General features: G+C 42.4%; 1 protein-coding gene across 7 annotated transcripts in view; it reads right to left on the minus strand.

The window, feature by feature from the left end:
- Window positions 1-528: 528 nt before the first annotated feature.
- Window positions 529-13,375, minus strand: part of ccdc136b (coiled-coil domain containing 136b) — an 87,743-nt gene continuing 74,896 nt past the window's right edge. For 6 of the 7 annotated variants that reach the window (XM_043713899.2, XM_043713898.2, XM_043713902.2 and 3 more), the window contains 2 exons: window positions 9,126-9,234; window positions 529-7,397 (listed from right to left, as the gene is read on the minus strand). In XM_043713899.2, the coding sequence (XP_043569834.2) occupies window positions 9,130-9,234 (105 nt within the window). In that variant the 3' untranslated portion in view covers window positions 529-7,397; window positions 9,126-9,129. The remainder of the gene's footprint in view (window positions 7,398-9,125; window positions 9,235-13,375) is intronic. The other variant, XM_087999472.1, reaches the window with a different exon arrangement.

Here is a 13,375-nt window from a genome sequence, read left to right on the forward strand (position 1 = left end):
AATTAAATCTGTTTTTCTCCATATCTTAAAGGTGTCTCACTGGTCAGTCAGCCTCTGAATTAGTTGTGTGAGCTGTGTGTGACATTCCTTACAGACCGATGCTGAGATATCTAGTCATCGCCACTGCCCCTCTGGCTCCTGATCAATGTCTAAACCACATATCCAGTGACAGACCCAAGTAAACGCCACATTTCCAACCCAGCCAATTCTTTTTACTTAGACTAATATCCACATGAGGCTCTGATCTCTCATTCTCACTTGTTTTGCTATCTTTTTCTCCCCTGCACTGAACTTTCAGAGTTGCTGATATTGTTGGTAGCAGGCTGAATTCCCTGATATTATTGGGGTGAGTTTCCTGTCATCAGGGTGAAAAATCATGATATTGTCTGTGTGATTGTCCTGTCATCACTGATATTCATTGGAAAGTGGATTTCAAATTCCTATCCTGTTATTATAAAGGAGAGGGGTGATAAGCGGTCTCATTGATTTTCATGATGATTTATCAAAAAATACTTGAACATTTTCAAATTGTATCACTTGAAATAAATATTTAATAGTAAACCATTGATAAGCAAAATACATTCCACCGAATACAGCCCCAGCAATAGATGAACAAAGAATATCATTATCTGACAACAGGGAAGTTTTGCAGGCAGACATTACTGAGGGCCCTAGACTGCCCAGTACATCATTTCACCATTTATAGGTGGGCAGGCTTTGGGAGAAGGAGAGGTGTAAGGAGACAAGGATGCCCTGGAATCCTATTTGAGAAGTTGGGACTGGGGTGGGGAGGAGGACTCCCCAGAAATCATCTCTAAGTTGGCTAGGACTTCCTGACATCTCCATCTCTGGTAGGTAGGTGTGTTGGTGGGAACGTAGTCACAGGTCTCACCCATGTTCGGGACAGGACAGGGGTCAGATTTCCTCGGATTCCATCCCAGGTGTTTAGCTGCAAAGAAATCTTCCACACAAATGCAGTGCGCTGATTTTTATTTGTTATGGAGAGCATGGTCTCAGTGAAGCAACATATGAAAGTGTGCAGAAGTAAGATGGCCAAGTGAGGCAAAAGTATGGCTCATACAAGAGTTCAAATTAGAGAAAAAGGAAAACACAGATTTGAAAGGAAGGCAATTTGGTGCTGGCCACTCAAGTCTCCCTGTTTCTCTATCACTCCAACCTGCACCCAGAGCAGCTGGCTAGGAGCATGTCACTGTTTGAGTGACAGGGTCAGTATTAACAGTACCCTCTGGCACAATACAGAATCTCATTTTACAATATTTTACAAAAAAAATGTCATTTCTTACTTGCATTTAACGATCAATAAAATTATTTGCAGGAATATTCACAGAACACTATTACTGACAGATAGATAACAGTTGGGTGAGTCAGTCATCGGACAGCAAAGAATGAAAATGGCCTCTGTGTTACCTCCTCCAGCTTAAATGTTCCATGTGCTCTGCCTTCCTCTAAATCTGGTCTTTCACACATCCCCCAATTTCCATCAGTCTACCGGGGTGGCTGTGTTTTCAGTCTCAGACCAGGGCTTTGGAATTCTCTCCCTTACCTCTCCACCTCCTTGTCTTTAATACACTCTTCAAAAATTACCTTTTTGATTAAACATTTAGTCATCTCCATAAATAATTCCTTACGTGGCTCATTCTCAAATATTTGTCTGCTCAGCCTGCTGCAAAACACCTTGAGATATTTTACTTTGTTCAAGGTAATACATGTTCAAACTGTTTTTGTTCACATAGAGTTCGGCGTCAGGTCTCTATCTTCACATTTCAAGCCTTTTTAAGTTTAGATTTCTGAAACTAAAACAGAACTCCTAAATGTAGGCAGTTTAATAGGATTGGTTGTCTCCACTCTTTTTCACTGGGAATGAAAAACCTCAGACTTTCGAACCATTCAGTGTGAAGGAAATTTACAGGACAGAACAGGACCATTTGGACCACTGTGTCAGCCCATTAAAACAATCCCAAACATATTCTAATATACGCTTTCTCCCTGTAGCTCTGTGTCATTCCCAAATTATTATAGAATAGAATCCCTACTGTATGGAACAGGCCATTTTGCCCAACACGTCCACACCAATCCTCCGAAGAGTAACACCCAGATCCGTTCCCATACCCTATTACTCGGCATATAATCCTGACTAATGCACCAAATCTACACATCCTTGGACACTATGGGCAATTTAGCATGGTCAATTCACCTAACCTGCACATCATTGGATTGTGGGAGGAAACTGGAGCACCCAGAGGAAACCCATGTAGATACGGGGAAGAATGTGCAAACTCCACACAGAGAGTCACTCGAGGCTGGAATCAAACCCGGGTTCCTGGCATTGTGAGGCAGCAGTGCTAACCACTGAGCCTTATGAAAATATGAAAAGTAAATATCTTGAGTGCCTGCAGAGCATAGCTTGAACAGGGATATAAACAAGGAAACTAAACTTAAATTTCCTTTGCCACATGCTGTCCCCATAGTCCCGTATCCATCTCAAATTAATCCTGTTACCTCTCTCCCAGTAACCTCAATCAGTAATCTCAAACTCCCTGCCATACACTCTCAGGTAGCCCTGAATCTATCCCAAATACCATGTTACAAGCTCTCCATCCCAAAATAATACCACTGATCTACACTCACCCCAGAGCTTTCTGTCAGTCTCAAACTAATGTCACTGCCCAGCATTCTCCCTATAGTTCTGTATCAGTTCTAATCCCACTCCACTTTCTCCACATAGCCCTATATAAATCTCAATCTAATTACATTGGCCTGCTCACTCCCTAGAACACTGGAAAAACTAATCTGAATGCTGCACACTCTTTCTAAAATTCAGAATGAAACCCAATTAAAGCCTCCTGTCTGCTCACTTTCTATTGCTCAATATCAGTCCCAAACTGATCCCATCCTCTCCCTTTGACGTGTATCAATCCCAAATTAATCCCACTACTTAACTCTCACCTAATCTGTAACAATCCCAATATAATTCCACTATCTACTCATTCCTCACAGCCTCCTATCAATTCCAAACTAATCTAACTGCCTCATTCCTTTGTTATAGCTCTAAATCTGAAACAATCCCTGCTTAATTCCAGACCACTCCAACTGCCCCTTTCTGTCCCTATATCGCTGTACAAATCCAGCTAATCCCATTGCTGCATCGTCCTCGCCACTGCTCCGTGTCAATCCCAAACAAATCCAACTGTGCCACTCTCTCCAGTGGCATTGTATCAATCCCAAATACATTCCACCACATCACTCTCTCCTCCTAGCTCTATCTCAGTTTCAAAGTATTCCGCTTACCCACTCTGTCCTAGTCTCCTGTGTCTACCTTGAATTAAACCTTTTGCTTCACATCCTGCATAGACCCCGCCCTGGTGCATACAACTTCTGAGGATTGCTTTGAGTCTAATCTACAAAACACCAGTATGCAGGAGCTGATGCAGATTTAATCAGAGAAGATACACCTCGATGGAATATCAGCTCACTTATTGCAAAGATGCCAAGGTAATGGATACTTTTAGAGTTTATGCAATGGGAGAGTCACCAAGAGATTTGTCAAGGTACCTCCTGCATCTAGGAGCAGGAATGGGTGCTCATTATGAATGTGGGGATGATGCACTCAACCTTGGAAAGAGCTACAAGAGTAAATGTAACACTGCCAAGCACTCACTGCAGTCATCATGCATGAATTGGTCTACCTTCTAAAATCCCAATTGGGCAGGTTGTCTGTCATGAGATAATAACAGATTTCATAGCAACAGTCCTGGAACTGGGTCTGCCTATCCCAAGGGCAAAGTGACAGTAGAGGCATTGTCTCTCCTTATGATAGCACACTCTTTCTGTGTGGACACCATACATCTTCTCCATTCACATTCCTTTGTCCATTGACAGGTTGCGTGACACTTTGAATACAACTGAGAGACTTGCATACATAGTGTGAACATTCAAATGGTGTACAGGGTAATGGATCTGGGAGAGCACCAGTTTCATTCAACTTGTTTATGCTGTTGTCTGAGCATTGCATAGCAGAGTCCAAGGACACAGCAGTCAGAATACCCAGAATACCAACCCTTGAATCTGTTTTTGGGCTGGTAACAGACCAGCCTTGGGGTCTGTGTCTGTGTGGAGTTTGCACATTCTCTTCGTGTCTGCATGAGTTTCCTCCAGGTGCTTTGATTTCCTCCCACAGTCCAAAGATGTGCAGGTTAGGTAGATTGGCCATGCTAAATTTCCCATACTATCCAGGGATGTACAGGTTAGGTGGATTAGCCATGCGAAATGCAGGGATACGGTAAGGGGAGCAGGTCTGGGTGGGAAGCTGGTCAGATAGTCAGTGTTGACTCGATGGGCCTACTTCCCCACTTTAGGTATTGTATGATTCAAACAGTCCAGCATAGCAGACAGTCTCAAAGCGAAATTATGCTTACTGCCAGGAACCTGGCATTGGTTTGCATAATTTTCTGGTTCTCCAGCACAAGCTCTCACTGTATGTTACTGTATCTACCAACCCTGTGGCCTGTATATATTCTATCATACATACAGCACTTCTTGGCGGGTATGATATTTATGTCTATGTACAATATAATAATATAATAAAACATAACATATTACTGGTTACTGATCAAAATCGTGAAGAGTCTGGACAGAGTAAATGGGGAGAAACTGTTCCCTTTGGTAAAAGGATCTAGAACTGGAAACACTGATTTGAGGTGATTGACAAAATAAGCAACAGTAACAGCAATATGAAGATAAAGCTTGTGTTAGCATCTGGAATGCACTGCTTGAGAGTTTTATGGAGGCAGATTCAATGTGGCTTTCAAAAGAAGAATGGACCATTGTCTGAAGAGAAAAATTGGCAAGGTGATGAGGCAATTTGCTCTTGCAGAGAGCTAACATGGTCCCAACAGGCTGAATGGCCTCCTTTTATGCAATAGTCATTCTATGACAACATTCCTGACTCCTATATGTACATAATGCACATTGCATTGTAGGTGTTAGACTTATGTACGTATATAACATATATATCAAAGAATGTAGCTTCTTGTGTATAAATCACAGATGTCTATATATTATAGATGTGATGCTTTAGTGGAGATAGTACTCTGTATATAACAGCATATTGTATATTACTGTGTATATCACTTCTGTGCAGATCATGTAACAACACGAAATTCTACTGGAGTAGCACCTTTAGGGGAAGGTGATGGTGTAGTGATAATGCCATTGGACTCGTAATCCAGGACCCCAGGCTAATGTTCTGCCGACATGGGTTCAAATTCCACAATGATAGGTTATGAAATATGAACTCAGTAAAAATTTGGAATAACAAACCAGCCTAACAGTGACCATGTAACCACTGTTGCTTGTTGTAAAAACCCACCTGTTTCACTAATGTCCTTTAGGGAAGGAAATCTGCTGTCTTTACCTGGTCAGACCTAGATGTGACTCCAGACCCAAGCAATGTGGTTGACTCTTAACTGTACTCTAGGCAATTGGGCACAGGCAATAAATACTTGCCGAGCCAGCAATGTGAACAAATGTTTGAAAATACAAGACCTGGCACTAAGAAATCACAAGAATACTTGCTAAATTTGCACAGGATACAAAGTAAGAGAAGTGATTGACTCTTAAGCTGAACAAGGTAAGCTACAAGAGGGTCTGCATGTTGCTGGGAGTCAAGCAGATCTTGATGGATTCAATTTAATATAGAGAAATGCAAAGTGCTTCCATTGGAATGAAAATCCAAGAAGGGGCTATTTCTTAAATGGAAAGCAAGAAGCTACATAAAAAAATGAAAGGGACTTGGGGTATTGATTGCTGCAGTTTATTGGCAATCATAACAATGTTCAGTGGCTGCAAGTATAGAAAATCAGATGTTGGGATATATTAAAAGATGATCTCACTTTATAATCAACCAAATTTGTGCAACCACATTTAGAATACTGTGTACAATTATAGTCACCACAGTACAGAGAATAGTGAAGGGGGCAAACAAAATATTTGAAGGGTGGAGGTATTGGATTAGGAGGAGTGATTATGAACAGATTTTACTGGGGAAAAGAACATTTAAGAGGTGATAATGATTGCTGTTTTAATGTTCAAACAAAATGCCACAAAAAAGGCAATGTTTGCAGCTATAACTCCAACTCTTCAAACCACCAAGATTCACTCTCTTCACTCAAATTGCTAAATGGTAATCAGCAAGGGTCCACCATTAAGCCCAACTGGCAAACACCAACTACCGCCATGGACAATCTGTGCATGGAGCTCTCCACCAAGCTCAAAATCACTGCGGGACAAACACACTGTGGGTCAAAGACCAGGGGCCAATCACTGAGGAAAGATCACTGTGCATCTCTCCTCACTGGGCAATCCCTGAGGGTCAGTCACTGAGGGCAGATCACAGTGAATCAATAAGCAAGGTGCAATAACTGAGAGTCAATTAATTACTGAGGATAGACTTTTCAGGGCCAACCAATCAATCAAACAACAGCCAAAGCGCCATAAGATTCCACAGAGCATTAATATATTATTGGAACTGACTGTTTATAAATGGGGTTCTCTCTGTAGATGGGGGCAATCATTAGAAATGAGGGAACAATCTTAGTTGTCTTGGTTTTAACCCTGATTTTAACAAGAGTCCATTCATTTTATGCACAGATGTAGCTGACCCAACCCAGCTCTGAACCGTATCATGCGCTATTGCTGTTCGTTTGATTCTATATAAAGAGAGTTGCATTGCAATCTAATCCTTCCAGAGGAAACAGGGAAAGAACGGTGTGCAGTGCATATCACAAAGCCAATGTGTGATCATTCAGAAATTCCAGAGGCATCGATATGTACAGCTCTGTTCCCAGTCCAGGAGAATTCCCAGTGCAGCAGCATTCCCTGTTCAATATGCCCAGCAGCAGACGAGAAAACAGGCCACTGAGTGGAGTGCAGAACAAACAAACAGAGGCTGAAAAACCAAGGGGAAATCGGAAGTGGGAGTAAGAAGAGGAGGGTGAGATGGGGAGGCAGAGAAGGAGGGTGAGGTGGAGAGGGAGGAGAGAAGATAAGAAAGGAAGTGGAGCGGAAGTGAAGGAATGAGGAAGAAAGCATGGAGTGAGGGAGGAAGTGGTGGAGGTACAGTGCAATGGGGGCGATGGGTAAGGGAGAGAGGACAGAGTGAGACGGGTGAGAAAAAAGGAGTGGGAGCAAGGTTTTGAAGCAAGAAGAAAGAGGCAGACAACAGAGGACAAAGAAGCTGGAGCTGGGAGAGCTGGGAAGCGAGTAAGCATTATGCTAGTTTGGTTGTTGAGAAGTTAGGAGTGAGGCTGGAACACAGAAGATTGACCAGCTGTAGCAATAACCATCAGCATTAATGGAATCCTCCCTCCGAACCGAGTCTGCACAGGAAGGAAAGCAACAAAAGGTCACAGAAAAATTCCAGCTGAAACTCTAACTGTGCTCTGTGCTGCCTCTATTCCCTCTCTCTCTCTCACACACACAGATCAGCAGCCTGCTTCAGTCTTTCAGTTTCTTCAGATAGTGTATTTATTTCCAGCATTCTCCAATGGAAATGCACTTAAACAGTTTCTATCAATGGCATCCTATTCAAATTTTTTTCCAATGTCAAGACTACTGCCTCAACACCCTTCACCCCTCTCCCTGATTATAATATCTCCCAACACCTCTCGCTGTGGGGTATATACAATCATGCTTACCCCCCACCCCCACTTCTCAGTGTTATTCCACCTTGCCCCACTCCTCAATCAGGGTACAGGGGTATCTCCTGCCTCCGTTACGCCCTCAGAATATAACACCTTGGCAGCATATTCTCCTCCTTTAGAGGGTAAATCCTCACTCCCACCACCTTCTCCCATGAGGTATAGCCCTCCCATTTTCAGTGCAGGTATAATCCACACAACCAATCAGTCTTCCTTCTCTCAGTCTGTGGGCATCAGAAGCTTGCACAGTTAGAAGTGGAGTGATGAAACTGCTGTGGCACTGTTCCTCTGTACCTCATGCCCTCCTCCCCCTCCTGACCTCCTCTCCCTCCACTCCACTTCCTCCTCCTACTCTCCTCCCCCTCCCCTCCATCTCGTCCTCCTCCCCCTTTCCCTATCAGAGGACAGTCACCAGCAGCGGCTCGAGAGGTTTATTTTGTGAAGTTATAAATCAGTCAGAGAGTCAGTGATACGCTTTAATCTCAAACAGCTGTAGCAACATGATCCACACAGCACAATTACTTTGGACAGCAATTGGAGGGAATGAGTGAGTGAACAAGGGGCCTGGGCAAACACAAGCTCTTACAGAATATGGGGTTCCTGGTTTGACCTTTCAGCTATAGTAATCATGATTTGGAGATGCCGGTGTTGGACTGGGGTGTACAAAGTTAAAAATCACACAACACCAGGTTATAGTCCAACAGCTTTAATTGGAAGTGCACTATTACCTGATGAAGGAGCGACGCTCTGAAAGCTAGTGTGCTTCCAATTAAACCTGTTGGACTATAACCTGGTGTTGTGTGATTTTTACCAGCTATAGTAAGACTGTTGATAACAGTGGGAACAATAGAGTCATTAAAATTCATGCATTAGAAAGGAGACAATCCTCCTACTCCTCAGTTCCATGCCCAGTGATCCCAGGTTAGTCAGAGGAGAAATCAGCCAGGGTTTCTACTACCAAAAGAAAGTGAGGACTGCAGATGCTGGAGATCAGAGCTTAAAAATGTGTTGCTGGAAAAGCGCAGCAGGTCAGGCAACATTAAAGGAGCAGGAGAACCGACGTTTCGGGCATAAACCCTTCTTCATAAGCCCTACTACTAAAGTTAATTACCTTTATCAAGTTAGAGCCAAGGTAAATTGATCAATACCATGGGATAGAACAGATTTCTCTGTGTCAGTTCCAAATGCACCCCCCAACACGACCGCCCACCCCGCATCCCACTCCACTCCCTCCCCCCACACGACCCCCCCAACCCACCACCCCATGCACCTAGGCCACTGTAATCCACTAGCCCCAAACTGTGTACCCAGCAGAGCACCAAAATGGAATCCCCAGGGCTTTAATCTCTCTAATAGGCAGACCCTCTATCTAAAACATGCAGATAACAAAATGTGAAATATCAGTACCTGGTCAATGCCGGGAGGTCTCAGCCCACCAGCACCACAGCACAGCCATCAGTACAACCAGTCCTATCACAGGTAAGGAGAGCACAGGGGGGTCAGGAAGTGTGGCATTCTAAGACAGAGAGACAGGTAGGACGAGAGACAGACACACAGGCAGAACCAGAATCAAACAGATCATGGCAAAGCCCACGACATGTACACACAATAATATCGAAATAAACAAAACACATATACAGAGAGAGATACACAGGACAAGAGGAGCACACATACCGAGACACAGAAATATAAATAGGGTATACAAACAAACACAGACAGAGATACATGGTGACATACAACGATACACACACGCACACAGATATAGAGACAGAGAGATGGCACCACAACATCACAGGCATGTACACGCAAGGCACACACACACAGAAATAATACATACACAGGCAGATGTACACATTTAAAAAGCAGATACATAAGAAAAGATAGGAGTACACAGACATACATGCAAAAGCATAAGCATGAATACACACATATAGATAGGCACACACGCAATAGCAGATATACACACAGGAGAGAAACAGATATACAAACAGAAACAGAAAAACAATCATACAGACAGAAAAAGGAAGGAGACAGTAACAGAGAGAAACAGATAGGGAAAGGGATGGGCGGGAGAAAGCCAAATAAATAATGTAATAGATGAAAAGTGGATGTGATGAAGGAAGATTAAAGCATGCAAAGGTAGAACAAACAGAAGTAATAATAGATCAATAGATGATGGAGAATAATGAATAGAGACCAAAAAAATGTGATAGTGGGAGATATTAATCAATGTGGCACAATTGGCAGAGGAAATATAAGCAGAAAAATACAGGTGGCCAAATCAGAAGGAACAGAAGTGCAGTGATTAAAAGCATGGCAGTAGGGGATGTGAAAGAGTGATGTTCAGAAAATGGGAGGGATGACAGTAACCAAAGAAATAAAATAGAGCAAGAGACAAGTGGGGAAAAGGAAAGAACAGGAAAAAAGCATTGTTAACGCTTCAAATATTGAGACATGCTGCGATTTTACAAACATTTCATTCCATCAAAGACAAGCAGACACAATTCAATAAAGGAAACAGATTTAAAGAGCAGAATTCTGCAACACTAAAAATCACAGGTTAGAATTTTAAACAGGCAATATCACAGGTCAATATAAATGAAACCGGCCATTCAGATAATCCCTCCAATTAATTTACTATCCGCCTAATCACAGCTTCCCCACTTTCCTACCAGAAATCCTTATGTGTCAAGAAATTGTTTCAAACACGTTAATCTTGAAAAACCTGTCTTTTCTTCAGTTTGTCCATGTTTCCCTATGTTGCAGTCATAATTTCACTTCAGTCTTAGGATTGTTTCTATTACATACACTCAGCCCCGTGTAGCCTCTGCAAGATCCTCATTCATTTCCCTCTCTGCATTGTTTGTAAGGGCCCTTCTCATTTCTCACTCATTCTACAGCATGTAACTGGGTCTAAATGAAGCTGGGGACTAAAACACTGAAAAGGTGCAATATCGATATGGTATCGGAAGGATGTTGTGAAACCTGAAAGGGTTCAGAAAAGATTTACAAGAATATTGCCAGGATTGGATGGCTTGAGTTATAAGAAGATGCTGAATAACCTGGGGCTATTTTCCCTGGAGTGTCAGAGGCTGAGGGATGACCTTATAGAAGTTTATTAAATCATGAGGGGCATGAATAGGCTGAATAGTCAAGGTCTTTTTCCGATGATAGAGGATTCCATAACTAGACAGCACAGGCTTAAGGTGAGAGAGGAAAGATTTAAAAGGGACTTCAGGGGCAACTTTTTCACGCAGAGGGTGGTGCGTGTATGGATTGAGCTGCCAGAGGAGGTGGTGGAGATTGGTACAATCACAACATTTAAAAGACACCTGGATGAATAGAAAGGGTTTGGAGGGATATGGGCCAAAAGCTGGCAAATTGGACTAGATAGGATATCTGGTCAGCATGGACAAGTTGGACCGATGGGTGAGTTTCCGTGTCTACATCTCTATGACTCGATGAGTAAGAAAGAGTGGCAACTAACAGCAAGATTACCATGTGGAAATTAACAAAAAGGAAGGGAGCATCAATTGGTGTTACAACATCTGGAAAACAAAGCCTTGAGCACTTTCCTGTCCAACTGAATGACACCTTGTAAAGGGTTCATTGGATAGAGTTGACCATCTGGATTGGTCACTAATAGTCCTCTCTCTTGAGCAGAAATGGCGTAGTAGAAATAGAGGTCATGCATTTCCCAACCCTAAATCAGGCTGCTAAGATGGTTTGAAGAAAGTTTTGAGAAGGTCATGTTTCTAGGAAAAGCAAACAGTTACAATCAGTAAAGAACTTTGGAAGTAGTTCTACAAAAGCAGAAAATGAATTTCGAGTAAAAGCTGGAAGATTTCAAAAGGTTAGGAATTATCAAACAGCAGTAAAACTTGTAAAGTGTGCTATATCTATTGATTAATGGCTCAAGTCTCCAAACTCAGTACATTACAGGGCAATAATGTTCATGCAAAATTGATTAAGCTAGGATGAGATGAGAGAGGTCAACCACAGATGGCAATTTGATGCAGACAATCTGTGAAGAGAAGCAATGTGTACCAAAAGCAGAAGGTCTCACCCAACAGAATAGGGACCATCCACTGAGGATGACCATATAGCTTGGATCATCACAGAATGGCTGAGTGTTGGAAACTTAAATATAAACTCTACCCATAACCTTGCTAACTTGCTCTATTGCAGTAATCAAGAGAAAAAACCTAAACATTGAGATGTGATATATTTAAAATTAAAGAACTATCTATAATGACTTATACTACGTCCATAATTTCCAACAGAAGGCCTCATATAATCTTTGTTAATCACATAACCACCTCCATGTCCTCAGACTGTATGCCTGTTATCAAATCACCAATCCGTCCTAAACTCTTTCAACTGAACATTGGATATATTACAGATACTGTATTCAGCGTCCACTACACAACCTGCTCTTGTCCTATTGAGTCCATGCTCTTTCCAGCCTGAGCAAACTGTATGAAATCTTCACATTCCCTTCAACTAGAATAAAGTTTCAATTTCCAATCCTTTTCATTGCCAGAAATGCTATTTCCACCAATAGAATTCAATTTGAATTGCTTGTCCTCAACTACAAGTTGGAGAAAGTGAGGACTGCAGATGCTGGAGATCAGAGCTGAAAAATATGTTGCTGGAAAAGTGCAGCAGGTCAGGCAGCATCCAAGGAGCAGGAAAATCGACGTTTCGGGCATAAGCCCTTCTTCAGGAATCTCAACTACAAGTCCTCATGGCCTCACCAATGCAACCTGTGCAGTGATGTGAACTGGATTTGTCTCTGGGATCATTTGATCACATTATGCATTTCACCCTCCCAGTTTGACCTAACTTTCACTCCTGTTTCTGCACTCTCTCCTTCCAAAATCTTTACCTATTCCTGCAATTTCTTATTTCCACTCCTCACCTATTAAAGAGTCTTTGGTGTACAAATGGTTTGGTATATAAATACAAGTTCTAGATGGAGTTAACCATGGAATTTATCAGTCCAGAAAGAGGCTATTCCACCAATAATGCCATTGTTAAATCTATTTCAAGGCCCCACAAATTCACTGTGAGTGCATTATATCAACAATGACCAGGGAGAAAGAGGTTGCAGCATGTCCACAGGCTCTGCCTTAAGCCAAAGATCTAATAGCTGCAGCAAAGCAAGATATGGATCCCCTTTTTTTCAGTCATGAATAATATGAGGGCACCATTGCACAGGCTAGCATTTATTGTCCATGCCTAATTACCCTGGAAAAGGTGGTAGTGTAGTTCCTTCTTGAACTGTTGCAGTGCTTGGGGTGTAGGAACATCCACAGTGCTGTCAGGAAGGAAGTTCCTGGAATTTGACCCAGCGACAGTGAAGCAATGGCAATATAGTCCCAAGTCAGGATAGCATGTGACTTGCACAAAAGCAAATATTCAGTAGGTCTAGCAGCATCTCTCCTCTGCTTTTTCTTTACAGACACTGCCAGACCTGCTGAGGTTTTCCAGCAATTTCTGTTCTTGTTTCTGACTTCCATCCAGCATCTACAGTTCTTTGTTTCTTGTGGTCTGTAACTTGGCTGGGAACTTACAGGTGGTGGTATTCCCATGCATCTGCTGCCCTTGTCCTTCTTGGTGGTAGAGTCTGCGCGGGTTTAGAAGCTGCTATCAAA

This window comes from Chiloscyllium plagiosum, unplaced genomic scaffold (genome assembly GCF_037043375.1).
Source record: "Chiloscyllium plagiosum isolate Xiang-an unplaced genomic scaffold, Cpla_swu_hap1 HiC_scaffold_23, whole genome shotgun sequence".
NCBI lineage: Eukaryota > Metazoa > Chordata > Chondrichthyes > Orectolobiformes > Hemiscylliidae > Chiloscyllium > Chiloscyllium plagiosum.